At 46.1% G+C, this 17,419-nt stretch overlaps 1 protein-coding gene and 1 long non-coding RNA gene across 3 annotated transcripts in view; one reads left to right on the forward strand and one right to left on the reverse strand.

The window, feature by feature from the left end:
• Positions 1–3,157: 3,157 nt before the first annotated feature.
• Positions 3,158–17,419, reverse strand: part of BMP2 (bone morphogenetic protein 2) — a 333,293-nt gene continuing 319,031 nt past the window's right edge. For both annotated transcript variants that reach the window (XM_075749818.1, XM_075749819.1), the window contains 2 exons: positions 17,080–17,219; positions 3,158–3,567 (listed from right to left, as the gene is read on the reverse strand). In XM_075749818.1, coding sequence (XP_075605933.1) covers positions 3,494–3,567; positions 17,080–17,219 — 214 coding nt within the window. In that variant the 3' untranslated portion in view covers positions 3,158–3,493. The remainder of the gene's footprint in view (positions 3,568–17,079; positions 17,220–17,419) is intronic.
• Positions 6,263–16,695, forward strand: LOC142601182 (uncharacterized). Its single transcript, XR_012834812.1, has 3 exons — positions 6,263–6,531; positions 15,417–15,530; positions 16,608–16,695. It is a non-coding gene; the product is annotated as an uncharacterized LOC142601182 (long non-coding RNA).

Here is a 17,419-nt window from a genome sequence, read left to right on the forward strand (position 1 = left end):
GGAGGAAGCGGAGACTGTTACCTTGCTGGAATGATAAGGGGTTGGGGCAGCACTCGTAGCCTCACCATGCCAGGGGCTTGGCTGCCAAAGGGGCAGGGATGGTCTCTTTCTGGGGGTGGTGCTCAGTGTGGCTAATGACAACCATAAGTAGGAAAAATATGGATGCTATTGGAGAGAGAGGCCCAGGAATGGATAAAGAATAAATTGGCTGCACTGTGTACAGAGAGGGCCAAACAGATGTTGGGCCTGATCCAGAGCCCATTGAGTTAATGGAAAGGCTCCCTTTGGTTTCATTGGACACTGTTTCAGACCCATTACAGCTTCGCAGGAAGCGGTGGAGACCAAGAGTAATAACTTGTGGTGACTGGAGCGGTGTGTGTTGCATAGGTGTGGGCTGTGAGGTTTTCATGGTGAAAACAGATGGATCTTACAGATCCATCCATTTGGCCCGGGTAACCCTCCTGCCCCCCTTCCCCCACCTGATGGTAAGCAGTCTCATGTGGTTTTGGTCCTCTAGCCAACATTTTGGCATGATTCTGCACAAAAGTGCCCTTCTGCCTTCTGTATTCCCCTTCCTACTCAAGGAGGTTTGGGTGTGATCTCGTGGTGGCCCAGCATTTAGAAACCAGTGACTTGAGCTGTCCACAGAGAAGGCAGAAACGAGGCCTGCTGAGAACTATTGACCAGGGAGGAATTTTGTTGTGGACCAGCAAGAAAAATAATGTAAAGCAGGTGTTTCTGCAATCGTGAGACATTTGTAAAACCAACGTTATCCAACAAGTCTCCCACTCACATTCTTGTCCACATGATACGGCGAGGTCTCACACAAAGGACCGCAAATAGAAAACATCTCTCTGTACTAGTTGGCGCACGACCTGTAGTAGGGCCTCCCTCCCCTTCTGCTGTCTGTGCTTTTCTGTTTATTTAGGTGTGTGTCTTTGTTTCTGTTTTTACGTTTAGCACAAGTAGAAAGGAAAGGGGATTTCATACAGCTTAGGAGACTGGGAGCTCACCCTGCTTTGGAGTATGGGCCTTTATTCGTCCTCACACCACAGGCGCAAGCGTCCACAGACCGGATCATCCACTAGGATAAACTTCCCCAGCCTCCATGAGAGCTTCTTTTTAGCCAGCCCGTTTGAAGATGTTTGTGATACCCAGAGATGCAGACACACGCCATTCTCAGACCAAGCCAGCCTCGTGTTTAGGAGTGAGAACTTGAAGCTGAGCAGCACCCATTTTCTCCTGGTGATGCTATCAGGAGGAATAGATTGACCATTGCACACAAAGATGCACCAACAAATGCTATCTCATTCAGGGTCATGAATTTGTTGGAAATGTAATTTGGGGAATAGTTGAATTTAGTTTAGGCCAACTTGGAGAAAGGCAAGGAAGTAAGTTATAAGGGTAATTTCAGGGCTCTCCTCAGGACCACCCCTGCCCAAACACGGATAGCTTTGTTCTCTTTCTTTCTGTCAATGAGGGAAATCCTCGCAGTGGCGTGGGATTGTCTCTAGTATCGCTGAAGGGAAAAACTTTGTCTTTCTCCTGTGAGAAACTCTGCTCTGAAAGGTGCTAATAGTTCACAAAGCTAGTGTAAACTAGCAGATTTTGCTCAGCATCAGGACCATTATATCGATTTATTTCAAGTGAAGACCTACTCCACTTTCCCTTGACATCACATCACGCCCCTCACAATCCACCTCTGGATTTTCAGTCATCCGTCAGCAAAGGAGCCGCTCCCCAGTCTTTTGTAAAAAGCTATCTGTCTCGTTCCCCTCCAGCCCCAGCTGTACTCATGTAGCGCGTTCCTTCCCCTTTGCGGGCATTCCCTTATCCACGCTGGCAGTAACGTGTACACACTGCCGCGGTGCCAATCCTGGCTCGGGCTGAGCTGCGGTTTAGCTACTTAGCAGGTTTAAGTCGTGACCCTACGATGCCCAATCTCCAAAATATAGTCTCTTGCTCTTACTGACAATAATGCGCTTCCAGCCCTGTTTAAAAAGAAGTTGATACTGAAGGAGGCCGCTGAACTTTTTGTGTGAGGTGAGGGTCAGGGATAAATTGCCTGGCAGGAAGGTTGTGTGGCAACTTGGCAATTGTCCCGTAACGCAGCTGAAGGAGAACGCCTGAGCCCTGTCTTCTAGCCTTCTTTTTAACCATGCTGGCTTGTTTACATTTGGGTGGTAGATGGGTGGAGCCGTTATTCCAATTTTTGGCTCGTATCTGTCCACTTGGATGTCAACGTAAACTGCTGCAATTATATCATAATCGTGTCTCACTACTGGAAATGATTAGTCTGTTCATTTTCCATAAATACTGGCTGGCTTCACCTGGCAGTGGCTGGAAATTGTCATGGCAGATATGAAAGCCCAGAGAATATGGGGATTCAAAACTTCATGTGAGTTATGGTGTTTTCCAGGTGGCAAAGTCTAACAAGACTATGCTCTTGGATTTAGACATAAACAGGATACCAGAGGAGAAATGTCAGCTTTTAGACTGGGATTCAGGTAGCAATAGAGAAAGCACAGGTATTGTAAAGCAAGGGAAGTCTTACTGTGCTATTTTAATCAGAAAGTGAACGTCTTATTAAAATAAGCCCCAAACTAATGGCGGAACTTTTAAATTTCAGATGACAGTTCAAAAATATTTAGGCTTTCTAATTAAATAGCACTTCCCATTCCCACCTCTCCACCATGGCAGCCTTTGATCTTCCATACCCACCAGTTCCAGCGGGTGGAACCAAATGTAAAATGTAGCCCAGCGTATTAACTTCAAGGCTATTTATTCTAGAAGCGAGCTCTAATTCCAAATAACACTGATGCCAACCCTTTTTTTTCCCAGGACTCAGGCATACAACACACTTTCCTCTATTGGAGCTCATCATTCCATAACTCCAGAAACTGCAATATAAACCTTGGCTACTCTGCACACTTCAACTTGAAAACACAGCAGTGATCTGGGATTTTAATTCAAGCAAATTTGAAAGTGGATTAGAAATAGGATCCAGCTGCATCTCTAATAGTCAAAAGAAAAATTAGCAGAACATTGGAGCTGAAATGAACTCTGTCTTTCTTTTAGCTTTTTTCCTCCCTTTTGCTTTAGAAGAGGAATTACACGGACCTAAAATACCATAATTAAATTGTCATTTGTTCCTTACCTTGGTAGGAGCTCTGCCCAGCTGAACACATCTCAGTTTCCATCCTAAGCATTTACCTACAGCACAGGGTTGGGGGAGGGGGGGGAGCGGTTTATGACTGGTTTTAAGAAATTAGAAATCGGAGGCATGCACAGTCTGTCTGTTATAGTCTTCAGCGAGCGTGTTGCCAGGCTCTACAGGTTATACATCATTAGCGCACAGAGTGTCCAGGAGAGCCCAAAGCTTGTGCAGGTGTGTTGGCAAAGCTCACACCACTTCCCTCCCTTCTCCCTCTCCGCTGCACTTCCAGCAAGCCGATACTTGAAACTCGATGTGGCAAAATCACAGAGAGCTCTTCTAAAGTTTGTTAGCTCGAAGCTCACCCAGCAGACGTGACTGTGAGATGGCGCGTGGAACCTGGAAGGGACTCACTGGAAAAACAAAACCATTGAGTCAAAAGCTTAGTGTGTTTTTCCATGATTGTATGAAAAAAAGTGCATGTGTGTTTTTTTAAGCACTTTCAGATATTAGAAGTTTAGTGAACAGAGACACGACAACTTTTTTTTTTTTTTTTTCTTTCTCTTTTCCCTTGCCCTTGAACTTTCGGAATGACTGTAGGGAATGTATCCCAGCCTGTTTTCAATGACCCATTCATATGGTGGTTTTATTTCAGCTTTTCCCAAAAGGGAGCAAGCTTCATTCGATCTCTGCTCCTGGCATTAGCTGCCATTATTTGTGCATCCTGCTCAGATAATCAATAAGGTGGATGGCATCTGAAAATAATTATACACACAGCTCTTCCCCAGCTTCCAAGACGGAGACAGAAGCTGGGAAAGGAGCCTTTGCATATTCAGCACTTGTTAAAGGAATGAAATATAGCGCTGTGTGTTATTGTTGTATCCTGAAACCTGGGCATTCAGCAGCAGTTTCTTTTGACGTTGCGTAGCACTCTGGCTGCACAGCACCTGATCACAAAGCTAATCATCTTTCCCATCTTTCCTGGCTTTGCTAGAAGAGTTGTCCTGTCCTCTTGTACATCACGCCAAAGGGCAAGAACTGTCAAATGGTGGTGTCTGTGGCCTCCCTTAGGGAGGAAGGAGCTAGCTGAGTTCGGTGCCCTCCTTTGTTTAGGGGACACCACCACAGCTGCGTTTTTACAGCCAGATGTCCTGGCCCCAAGCTAGAGTGTGGTGACAACTGGGTGGCCTGTGCAAGGCGTGGTGTCTCCCTGTAGCACGGGATGAGTTTTTCCAGACAAAATTGTGTTCAACCCCGCAGCTAAAACAGCGAGGCTCTGCCTTAAACTGCTCGTGGCAAAGCCACCTTTAGAGATGCGTAAGGCTATCATTGCCTACTGAAGAGCCTGATTCAGGTTCTCCATCGCCTGATGGAGTCCTACCAGCCAGGAAAGTATGTGAGTCATCTCATATTAGAAGACTAATTTAATGACTGTTTTAGGAGGTTTGCAGCTCCAGCCTCTCTTCTCGCAATGGCTAAGATGAACCATTGGCATGAACCTGAGCATTTCTACTGCAGCCTACCTAAACAGTAGCTGTTCCAGGTACCAACACAGCGGCTCTGAACTGAGCAGGTGGGAGAAGAAGGAGAGGCACAGATTTTGCCAGGGCAAGTTGCAACGGCAGAGTAAGGCTTTGTCCTTTCACTCCTGCAGCTCTGGAGAAGCTTTGTGCAGCACCGTCACAGTGGGGATTAGATCCCAGCTATGACCCTACATGGGTTTTAATGGTCTTTCCTGAGTCTGCTCATGGGCTCCATTGAGGACAGGAGGAGAGGTGAGGTGGAGCCGTGATCTGACCCAGTGTGGCTATTCCCACGTATTTCGTTCATACCTTTCTCTCTTGAACCGCAGAGCCAGGAGGAATGCCATGGCTATACAGCCAGGAAAAACCTATGACGTCTGCAAGAGCTACCGGCTGGGGACATCTGGAGCCTGCCTCCCAAGAAATGAGCTAAGGACATCAAGCCACTCCCTGCTCCCACCTGTTGGGTGCCAGCAGGGCTATTTCCCATATGCGGGCAGCAACAATTACAGGGGAGCAATTATTTTTGGCCACTACTACAGGGTCTCTGCTATCTCCTGATCTAGGCAGCAAGCAGAAATGTTTGTTCACAGCCCGCTCCATTGTCCATCCCCAGCTTTTCTCCGTGGTGGTACGTTGTTTGCAGTGCTGTTTAAATCCTCCTGCCAGCCCCAACAATGCCTCGCGCAACCCCAGCGTGTCAGGAGCTTCCAGGCCGCAGGAAAAAACCCCGATCCTGCTCAGCCCAGCTCTGTTTGTTGCGATGTGTTTGCTTAGCGATTAACTCATGCACGGACGTACACAGCCACAAATCTCTAGGTTGTCTCACAGCCTTTTCATTCAATTAAGTCTGTTGACTTAGTCTCATTTTGAGCAGTAACTGGATTTAGATAAGGCAGTGGAAACCAAAACATCAATTGTGTGATTTCTGGCCCAGCCGGTATGTTGATCTGAAGGGAATGTTTGTGCGGGCGATAACCGAGGTAGTGCAGTGATTAGGACAAAATCATTTGGTGCAAAGACTTCTATTAGGCGAAAACGCTCTGCATTAGGTACAGGCACTGGCCAGAGGGAGCAAGGGGAGCTGCCTGACTCCGCAGACTCCCTCTCTACCTGGCTCGATGTGCCATGCTGCGAACGGCAGCCAGTGATGGAGAGGCCATGGTCTGTCTGAAGGTGCACTCATGGTTGGGCTGGGAGGTCCCACCAGGTGAAGGGGCTGTGCTGGAGCGCAAGTGATAAAAGCGTAACTGCTCCTCTGAAGCCATCAAAGCTCTACAGGGATGTAATCATTTGGGATTTAGCCAGCGACTTTTTGTCAGCAATAGACCAAAGTTATTCTGGGATAATTTCTTCCCACAAGCTGTAGGGCATGAATTTACACTCAGTTCCTTAGGGGCTTGATTTGCCCAACATGAACCAGCCCTCATCGCACACATCCCTGGGAAGAGGAGATGCAGGTAGCACACCCTCAGCATCTCCACTCCTTAGAAGACAGGTGGACCAGATGGAAAAATACTCTATCCTACAATGGCTGATGTCTCCCTGTATAAGCAAGATAAAAGAAAGCTCTTCTATTTGCAAACATACATTTCTGTGATGCCCTCCTGTGTCTTCTACTGCTTACAGACTATAATCACAAAACATATTGGGAAACATACATTGTTATATATTTGTCAAAAGCACATTTCAATGCATGACTTTTTTTCGGTCACATTCTTTTCCAGATAACTGTTAGGCTTACAGAGAGCATAGAACATTCCTGACATCCTGCAAATCCTCAGCAAGGAGCATGGAAGAAGAATGCAGAAAAAGACAGCAAGAAGACATTACTTCCTACATGCATAAGATAAGGTACACCATTGTAAGACAGCAAATATATTACTGACTTCCTCTTTCTTTTTTCTCCTAGTAGGGAGGGTTTCTTCCTCAAATTGTCCCTTTTTTCCTTCTGACATAAATCTGTGACATAAGGAGATCATTTTAGCTTGTTGCACTTTGAGAACTGGTGATGGATGTTGAAAGGGGACAAATACATTGTTGGTGGTTTGCAAACAATGGGCTGCGTGCAGCCTCGGTGCATATATTCCTCCAAACAGCACAACTTCACCACCGGAGGAAGAGGGGAATGAGTTGCTTCAAAGGACTTTATTTCCTAGTTCCTCCCACCCTGCTTGTTTCCTTTTTGGGCTGTGCAGCACCTTTTGTAGAAGTGACATTGGAAGCAATGTGAAATCAGCGTTTATTGAGAAAAGTGCTGCACCCACGTGCATCCCATGGGGTGGCGTTGCAGGAGGGGGAGGTGCTAAGCACCTCCAAACATCAAGCCAATATTTTGCATCATTGCTTTAAGCTGGGAGCGGGAATCACACTGGCCAGCCTCAGCAGTAATACGCTGCTATGTGCACTTAGAGTCCTGCTCCTCATTTGACCTTCCTAGGGAGCACACACACGTGGGAAGAGGGTATTTTAGGGCACTCAGGCACGCGGACTCAGTATGTCCATCAGTGAAGTGGACAGCGGAGTGCTTTTGGCTTCTCGCACAAGGATACTGCAAGAGTGGTGAAAGACCACCACGCACTGTAGACTTGCCCCCTGGTTCCCCATGCAGACACCCTCAGCTTGTGACTGTTTCTGTCACAGCCGCAGCCGTTGGAAGCAGGACAAGCACGTCAAAATCTGCTTCCTTTGGGCCACGAAGGCGGTAGCTACCATGCCCCCGTCACCCGGCGGCGCAGGGCCCCACAATGCAGCTGAGCACGCAGCAGCGGAGCCGTGCCCAGCGCAGGGCTCTGCCCCGGCACGGCGGATTAATGCAACACAGCGTGCAGCTCCTGGGACCTGAGCAAGTGGCTGCGCGTGTGTGTACACACACACACACACACGCACGCAAACACTTAATTGTTGGCAACTTAACATATATTAAACATCTTCTGGTAGCGATGAAAGATGGCATCCTCCCAGAGTTTTGCATACCTGTGAGCTAATCAGCCCTTTGTGTGAAAGCGTAGGTGGGGACTCTTCTAACAATACGAAGTTGATTAGCTCATCATCTTGGCTTTAGGGGCATACTGATGTGCCCATCCTGCTTTCAGACCTATGAATAATCCAGCTTTGCTGCGGTCCTCTTGTAAAAAAAAAAAAAAAAAAAAAAAGGAGAGAGTGTCGTTTCAGGGCTTGGTACTCAAGCCTTTTTCCCAGTACAGGTGATGAGTAGGTATTTACCTATTATTCACTGGTATCACTTGTGGCTTCCACTCCTTGGACAGCTGTTGGTATCAGAAATGATATCTATCTGACAGAAATAATTGCTGTTTTTCAGCCATTGATTGGAATAATGTCCTTGAAGATTAGGCATGTGTGATTCACTGTCAAAGTGAGAGGACCATCAACAGAAGGCTGTGCTGGTCACGGGTCATTTAACTCTCTGTTAACAGTTTGGATGGCGGAGCAGACAGGGCTCTTACAGGAGGTTAAAACAAAATAGACTGGGAGACTCCACCTTCAGTAGAGGAGGAGGATTGACTTTAAATGTTCTAAATAAACTTTAGAAATCATCTTACATGAAAAAGAAAGCACATAATTAAAGTACACATATGGAACCAGGTCATGGTACTGGCAATATGCTAGGGAAGCTGGTAGAGGACAAGCTCAAATCTAAGTCCACCGTGTGATGCTGTGGCCAGAAGGATACTTGTTATTAGAAGAGGTATTAAGAGCACCCTTTCTGTGGAGGTCATTCTGGTGCTGGAGGGGCCCAGACTGCAGATCTGCACTCCATGCTTGAAATAAAGATGTAAACACAGGCGGAAGTCTGGAGGAGAGCAACAGGACTGATAAGAGGTTTCAAAAAAGCATGACCTGTAAGGAAATTTTTTTTTTTTTAATTGGATTTGTTTAGTCGAGAAAAGACTGAGGACTTCAGTCCTCTCAGCTATGAGAGACTTCACATGTGAAGAGAGTAGCTGAAAGGGGTATGGTAAAAGGGAAGTGATCACCGGGTCTATTTGCATGGGGAAGGACAAGATCTAGATGGGTTTATTTGCAGCAAAACAGAGGAGATGAGAGTTTAGGAAAGCTCTATCCGTAAAGAGAGGGAGATGCTGGAACTGATAGCGCAGAGAGGCTTTGGGAAACTCTCCATCACTGAGAGTTTCCAAGAGTTTAAACTAAGGTACGACAGGAGTGGGGTGGGCACAGAAAGATGCAAGAGGGTCTCTCCATGTCTACATGCATTTGCTTAAATCTGTTCTTCAGGGTTTATTGCTTTGGCGGCGGTAGCAGAAGGCACGTTGGACTCAAGTTTGGTTGCTAAAACGGAAAACATGCTGATAGGTGGGTATGTTTGCACAGAAAATGTTGATAAGACAGGAAAAATGATATCGTCGTCAGAAACAACAGCCAAAAGTTTCAGATGTTCTGCCTCAAAAAAGTATATTTAAGGAAAACAGATCCTTTGGCAAAACAGAGTCTTTCATTAAACAAAAGATTTAGATGGAAAAATTTGCAAGGAGCTCCGTAGATTAGCAGCCCAGCAAAATCCCAGGACATCTGAAGTGTAACTACTGATCCTGGAAGCGGTTGCTTTTTGCCATTTGGGATTAAGCGGAGATAACGCAGCACCTCTATATGCAATGGAAAGGTGGGTAAAGAGATTGTCGGGGGAGACTGAGAGTAGCTTCACCTGCAAAAAAGGCAATACAAGAATAAGTATCCAGAAAGACTCTGTGCAATAACTTACCAAATTAAGAGGGAAATGGTGTCTCTCACAAAGTCGAGGAAGGACTGTGGTTAAGGGATGAGAGTCAGAAACCCAGCATTCAGAAACTGCTAGTTCTCACAAAGCCTGCACTTATATGTATTCAATCCAGGAAACTGGTTAGTGGGATGTGAAACTACCATATGTTTTTGCAGATGCGACGAGTATGTGTGCTTTCCTTATGTATATATGCTTTATACCCACTTTTGAAAATGGGTCAAAGCCCTCCAGTGCTCCAGGAGGAAAACTCTTGAGAATTTACAGATCCGAGATGCTGTGATTAACGTTTCTGGACAGCAATTTCACTTTCCCCTATTGAGGCTTGGAAAAACAGAGGAGTGTGCAACAGGAGATCCACACCAAAGATCAAGGCAGACACATCTGCCTGGCTGTCAGATTTCACGCCAACAAATTGGAAGAAAATTAAAAAAACCTAGGCCAGATCTGGTCCTTGCGCTGGGAGCGCAAAGAGGTCTGAAAGGCTCCTACACAGATATTAATGCTTGGCATAAAACCACCGCGGAAACTCCTGTGTTTCTCTCTCTGGTTTTGCCATTCCTTTAATAGAAGTATGTCAAGTGAATATGAAGGAATGAGATCTTCTTGTTAAAATAGTCTTCAGTTTGTGTCACTTCAGTTAAGAGGAGGTTGCGATGTCCACCTCTGCCCACCACAGCTCAACAGCTGCCCTTCGAATGCTTCCAAGTTGCAGGCTGACATCTTAAATCAACAGTCCTGCAAGTGTGGGAGGCAGGGGACCATAAATGCTCAAAAGTAGGGTTGGTTTTTTTTTTTTCTCCAAAGCCCCAGGGAGATTTGCACCCTGAGACACCATCCTTCTGTCAGGTATGGAGGATGAGCTACCTTCATCATTGTGTTGCTCTTAACTTTAATTTCCAGCGCAAATAGCCCCAAACCACTGTGAAGTGGGGGCAATATGACCCTGCCAGATGATTACACATTGCCTCTTAATACAAAGCCAATTGTGTTTATACTCCATTACTCAGTTCCAAATTACAAGCCTTATCTCGCAGAAAGCTTGGGATGGCTCTCTAGTTTCGGAAACCTCATGGTAAAAGGGTCAGGTTTTAAATATAGTGTTTTCCAGAAAGACTATCTTAAAAATATAGTGCTGTTCAAATCCTCTGCTTCCTTTAATGCTATTTTCAGGTTGGTTTTTTTCAAATTAAACATTAGGCTTAGGAACATGCATGAGATGTTAGATTAAAGGGACAAGGCTAGGGTTTTCCGTGTCCATCCAGAAATAGCTATTCCCTGGGTGGGCCAGGTGAAGTTGAGCAAGGTTATTGTCGCACAACTTCCCCCGGTTTTCTGGGTGGGGGAGAGAGAGATGTGACTGGCTGCTTGCAGAAAAATCTGGCCAGAAGCCAGATTGGGCCACATCCTTTGTGGAGGTAAATCAACATCATCTGAGTAGTGCTTCTGGAACCATGACTATTTTCTTCAGGATCAGGCCTTTTACATATGGTGAGGAAGTGGTAAAGATCACAAAGGGAGGGAAAGATATACATGCATGGCAATAATTGCAAAAAGCTACAGGGTTTTCCTATGTAGGTGGTGTCATTTTCTCTAAAGAATTAAAGTGTGGCTTTCCCAGCACTCTTTCCCTTTAAGGAGACATGCTGAGCAGCGCGTCCGGATAAGACAACAAGCCCAGATGCCCAGAGGAAGAACAGTGTTGTTGTGAAGACACAGCCCCAAAAGGCAAAATGTCTGGATTTTATTTGCAGCTCTGCCACAAACTTCCTAGATGATCGTAGCCAAGTTAACCGGGTCCGTTTTTTTTCAAGCGGCGTCTGTGCCCTTTTCTGCATATGCACGAAGCATACGTTCGCTGTTCAGGGCTTTGCGCAAAAGTCCAAGAAGTGCAAAGCTGCAAAGAAACGCGGCCTCCTACACGCTGCCCTGGTTTCCCCAGGCGAAGGGTGATGATCTGGTGAAGCTGCTGGATCCCTGCCAGCAGGGATTCAGATCCAGAAATGGGCAAGAGCATCAGAGCAGCTGTGCTGCTCCGGATCAAAGCCCACCTTGCCCGATGGCCCGGTGCTGGCAGACAGCAGAAGTAGGTGCCCAGGGAGAAAAGCAAAATCAGGGCGAGCAGAGCTGTACACGTCCACACTGTGCTTTCCCAACCTCTAACCATTCAAGGCGCAGGGACTTCCAGAGCTAGGAGTGGTTTGTATGAACTTAACAACCTCAAAGGATTTCTAAACCTGGGAGCATGAGTAGTCCAGGACAAGCTCTCAGGGCACCTTGGGATTTTTAGCTTCCTCAGAGCAGGCTCGTTTCTTCAGCTCTGTGTCAGACTTACTGGATCACATGGGGCTTTTGTAGCTGCTACAAAGGACAGCCTTCCCATCGCTGTGTCAGCTCCCTGCCTCTCATGAGGAAGCGATGCCGCCTGCCAGGGAGTTGAGGCTAAATGCACTGATGTTTCCTCATGCCTTGGAAAGGAAGAGAAGTCTGGAGAGAATTAGTGTTGTGATGTATAGGAGCGGTGCCAGTACAATGTCCTGTAATAACAGCTACTCTTCCTTCAGGTCATTAAGTTACCAATTTTTTAGAACTCTTGCTCATGACAAGATCTTGAGTTTAAAGAGATGTTTTCCTTCTCTATCCTTTCTCCTGACTTACTAAATATCTTTTGGAGATTTTCTTTCTTTATGGCAGTGTATCCAAATATCTCTGATCAAATTGGCATCTTCCAGGTCTTTCTTCAAAGGAGCTAAAAGGCTGTAACCAGATAACCAACATGTTTGTGCCCTGTCTCCATGGCTCAGTGAGAACCGAAGCATGAGGAAATACTCTGAGGGGCACTACAGATGATGAAACTGGATTTAGAATAAAGAAAGGTCTATCTGTTCTCAGAGACAGTCTCACATCTGCTTTGCCCATGCCCCATGAGCAAACTGCATCCTGGAAGCCACAGACTGGGGTAGAGTGGTGGTGGGTTGAGCTTTCACTCCGACTTGTGGTGGGGTTCATATACCTGGGCTCAGGAGGGTCTCCACATGGCTACACAGCGTCAGTCTGGAGATGGCTTTTGTCCAGTTGGCTGAGAAGGGGGCTGGATTGACAGGCAGCTGTTTGTATCAGCCAGTGTAGACATGCCCAAATTCTCCTAATGCACTACTGGAGGGTACTCAGATATTACAGTGATGAGGGCAGTCTGAGAACCTGTTTAGACCAGAATATGGGTTTCAGTGGCAGTTTTCTGGCTGATTAATTGGGTGACTTTGTGCAAGTCTCAACTTGCCGTTGCCCTATCCAATAAATGGGAATAGCAGCATTTGCCTCCCTTCGTAAAACACTTTGAGGTCTACGGATAATCCTCCTCCTTTTTCCCACCCATGATGATGGGACCAAGTGGAATCTTACGACACATTGAGTTTCTGTGGTCTAGCGTTTGCCAAGCGTTTGAAAATGACTCTTTGGCTTGAGTTTACAATGTCTGTGATTGCCACGTGATTTCTCATGGAAGCTCCTAGTTGAAATCAGGTCACTATACAACTGAAAATGCATGGGATTAGGAGAGAAACTGAAGTAGTCATCCGGAGTATACAGACCCATGATGACCTAAGTGTCCTGCCTGGGGCACCCTGGAAGCAGTAACCACACACATCAATAATCTCGTCAATAACCTAAGCCATTTTGTGGTTCAAAGGTCTGCAAACATTTAAGAGCGTAAAACTCTAAACAAGAGAAGATTCCTCTTGATGACCACGCTGCTCTCCGTTACCCAATAATCTGTGCACGCAGTAGACAGAGCTAGAGAAATATATCTCCATTGGGCATTTGGAGATGTTCTTGCAACATAATGTTCCAACATTTTGAATTCAAGGACCTTGTGCTGCTGCGGACAACTGATATTTTAGGACACAGTTTCTTCTTTCCCAGGGTTGTCCTTGACCAGGGATGTTTTCTCCTCTGCTAGATGTAAGTCCATTCTTAGATCTCATCTCCAGCAGGTACCAAAGTGAGGTGTTCCTGAGGTTATGCTATTTTTCACAGTGACCTGAAAGAAAACCTAAATCATTGCAAATAAACCTTACAAGTGACTTGGGAACAGAAGAAGAGAGTAACTAATTAAGAAAGGTCACTCTTCCCAAAGAACATTGTAAGGGTGTACGAACCTTGAAGAGCCAGGAAGCCAGCAGAGATTTGTATCGGGCAGTGTGATCTAATGCGCTCACAGAAGAGAGGCTAAGGGATGGCTTGATCACAATCTCTAAGTATCACAAGAGGAGGAGAAATGTGGAAATGAGGCAGATGTATACAGAAATCTTATGGGGGAAACTTAAAGCTGAACATTTTTTACTTTCTGTGGGGAGGCGGAACAGGAGCATTAGCTAACTTCAGAAGAATGCTCCAAGGCTTCTGTAATAGCTCCTGTAGTCCCCGAGCGGCTGGGGCAGATGTCTAAAAAAATAAGCTGTAGTTCTAAGAGAATGAATGAACTGGAGGGTGTCCAATGGCCTTTGCCATGTGAGGTACCAAATTACGTGGTCCTCCTGAGTCCTATGTGAACACTGTGAAGCAGTGTTTTGGATTTCTTCAGCCACAGTAACATAAAAGACAACTCCATCTTCACATCTTACCAAACATTGAGCAGAATTAGTGAAGGTAAAAGCATTTGAGAAGGAATAGTGTTTTAAGACTCTCTCAACTCCAGAGAGTATGAGCTATTTGAGCTAGCTTGAGCTACCTCTTTTCTTGTCCTTTGCCTCTGCTGTATCAGTACAAGGGGACATCATCAGAATTACCTGCTAGGATTTCTTCCTTTAAATCAGGAAAAAAAAGAAAAGTGACATAAAAAGAGCCCATCAGCGAGCGCAAATAAAATGCCGTTCTATATGCTGCTGCAGTTTCCCAGAGCAGCACTCAGGGTCTGCTCCTTGGACCCTGTGAGGGACTAAGCACCCAGCTGGACTGGACCCAGTGGCTCCGTATTTCATGAGTCCGATCAGATATGATCTGTCCATACACAAGCCATGTTTTACTTATAAAGTAAATTACATTACATGGGCTATAATGTACATTTTCAAAGGGGACCCACCTTAAAAACATTTTGTTTAATAAAATAACTTAATTAGAAGAGAGCTTCTGGCTGATGTGGTTGAGGCTGTGATAATTTTTCCTTCTCAAATCATTTTCTCTGTTTATTATATTTAATTATAGTGTAATTATGTATCCATCCTCTAGGCAAATTATGCAATCAGAAAATGTGAGTGGTTCATTTGCCACTGCTGTTGGGACCAGTGTTTACATCCCTAGTATAAAATACGAGCATCATTTCTATTATTTATAGTATATGCGTATATACATATATATAAAAGATGTTTCACACAGAATGAAGAATCAGTGTAAGTATTTTATTGGCAGTCATTTTTGCATCATCCACCTAATTAATTTGTGGCCTGCTAATAATGAAACCATCCAAAGCTCAGATAGGTAAAATCTTTACACCCTACCATGAATTTTCTCAAACACAAAACATATGCAGCTGAGGAACATGGAAGTTCTACAATTTAGCTTTAATTTTGGCAGGAGGTTTATTATTAGACTTAAGAACTTGTTTTGCATTTCACTTTCTAATATTCTGGCCAGAATTTCTTAGTACCACAAGAAAGGAAGGAACCCCACAATATTCGGCTGTGGGGTGTAGATTTGTGTTCAAGTCATGGGTTCAGACTAATCGTTTTTTTCTCCCATGTGCTTCATGAACTTTCTAGCCATGGCAGCACTGACTTTTAAAGGCTAGGCCATTCTCCCTCTTGTTTTTCTTGATGGGAGTTGACAGATAGTGTTTGAACAGAGCGAAAGATGAAGCCAAACATCCAAATCTTGAAAACCCTTTTGAGATCGATGTTTTTCTCCTTCTTTGGCCAGCTCTCAGCATGAATACAAAGCGGATTCCCACTTGGCAATTTCAGCTTCTCTTCATGTGCTTATTTTGCAGAAATGAGGCCACTCGCACCAACGGAGCAGGCGGGGAAGAAAACGCATCTGTTGGAGAAGCTCGGCCCAGCTCTGTTGGCATCAAGCGCCTGTGTTTATTACAGCTGGCAAAGAGGTGAGCCATCCATGCAAAATGGCAAACCTACCTAACTGTCACCTGGCCAGCCCCGCAGCTGATGGAAATCTGGGTAACTATTTGATCTACCCCGTTTTCCCCCCGCTGGGGAGCTGGCCCTGCCTTTCACAGTGTCGCTCATCTGCATAGTGCTCTCCACTAGTGTCTTGCAAACACGCCTTTGCAGGAAATAAAAGGCCTCAACGTGGCCTAGCTTCCACCTCGTTCCCTGCAGGCAAGCTGGTATTTTTATGAAGAGCCAACTTTTCTCAGCCACGTAGGCAAAATTGAATTTTGCCACACTGCAGCTGAAGGGCCAGGACTTGCCTGGGGAGCGGTGGGGAGGTTGGGGTAGAGCTGGGGTGGCACAGCTGGCTGGGGAGAACCGGGAATGTGGGACTTGGGGAGGGGGGCAATGGAAGAGCCGGGGCTGGTGGTCCTCTAGACAGAGTTAGCAACCCAGGAGAGGAGAAATAAGATGATTCCTGATCATCCTCACCAGCCCTGCAGCTCCCCTGTGCAGACAGTGGCCTCAAACAGCCTTTCCCTCTCCCTACCCTCAAAAGGCAACCACTGCCCCATCCCTCCCTCTCCCTGAGAAGAGAGCTGTCAGTTGTGGTCTCTGAGGGAAAGGCGCTAGAATCAAAGCCCAGATCCAGGCAGATACTTTGTGGTATCCTAAGATCCAATAAAAGTCCAGGGAGAATTTTCAAAGGAGCCACCAAATATTCCCGAGTAGGTGCTGTTGCTCCATCCTGACCTGCTGACCCACAGGGGAGGCCGCGTGTTCGTTCACACACGCAGGTAGGCCAAAACAGTCAAAACAGGGTGGAAATAGCCAAGCCGCTGGTTCGCAGTGTTGGCTGTAAAGTCCTCGCACGCAGCAGATGGGACGAGATGTGCCAACAGCCCCAAGTCTGCAAACACACAGTAGATCCGTGGCGTGCCGAAGGACCGCAAGACCAGGCACTGACTCAGTCCACGGCAAGTAGGCATCTCCCCGGAGTGGGATGAGATGGGAGTAGTAGGTACGTAAGATGTTTTTGTTTTTTCCTGATGTTATCCCCATTTTCCCAGGTCCCAGCTTCAGACAGCCGTCTGCCATCCACTTTGGCCAGACACCGAGACGCTAGCAATTGGCTGGCGTTACTGTCACGAGCAAAGGTACAGTGCTATGAATTGTCTGAACCATGTCAGCCTTTTCCCGCAGTGATTTTGCATGGTGTGAAAGAGGTTGGGACTCAGCAAATGGTGCTCCGGCTGATCGGCCCGCTGCCAGAGGAGGATTTGTCCATTATAGTCTCACTTGCTTTTCGGGTGTGGTGTGTAAGGGAGGGTTGGAGCCAATATTTGTTGGGGTTTTTCCACGCTTTGTTATGAAACCCTTAGTTTTCCCATGCCTTGAATTTTGGAGTATATGCCTTAAAAAGCAACATTACAAGTGCCTAGCCCCCAGGTGACACTTTCCACCTGTCAGTTTGTATATGCTATAGAATGAATGCTGTATTTAACTATATTTGAGTGATGGGGAAGCTGTGATGCAATTTACCTGAGGTCAGGCAGTAGTCTGAAGGCAGGGCTTGGAGCAGGAGGCAGACCGTCAAATCCCCGAACAGCGTGCGTGCCAGGCACAAGCAGGGCTCCTCTATCCCTTCTGTGCTTTCCTGGTTTTTGTTTCCCATTGTGTTCCTAGGAACAAAATGAGAGAGGGAAAAATTAAATGTGGATTAAAACTCCAGCATCTGCGCTAGGAGAATCTGCAGCCAAGTGAAAAGGTGACTGGATTTGGTCCAGTATTGGCTGCTGATTCTTAAAGACCTTCTTATCACTGAGTGAACTGCTTCAGAAATCAGCCCAAGAGCCGATAGCCCACAGCTCTGAGTGAGAAC

The sequence above is a fragment of the Balearica regulorum genome, chromosome 3 (assembly GCF_011004875.1).
Source record: "Balearica regulorum gibbericeps isolate bBalReg1 chromosome 3, bBalReg1.pri, whole genome shotgun sequence".
NCBI lineage: Eukaryota > Metazoa > Chordata > Aves > Gruiformes > Gruidae > Balearica > Balearica regulorum.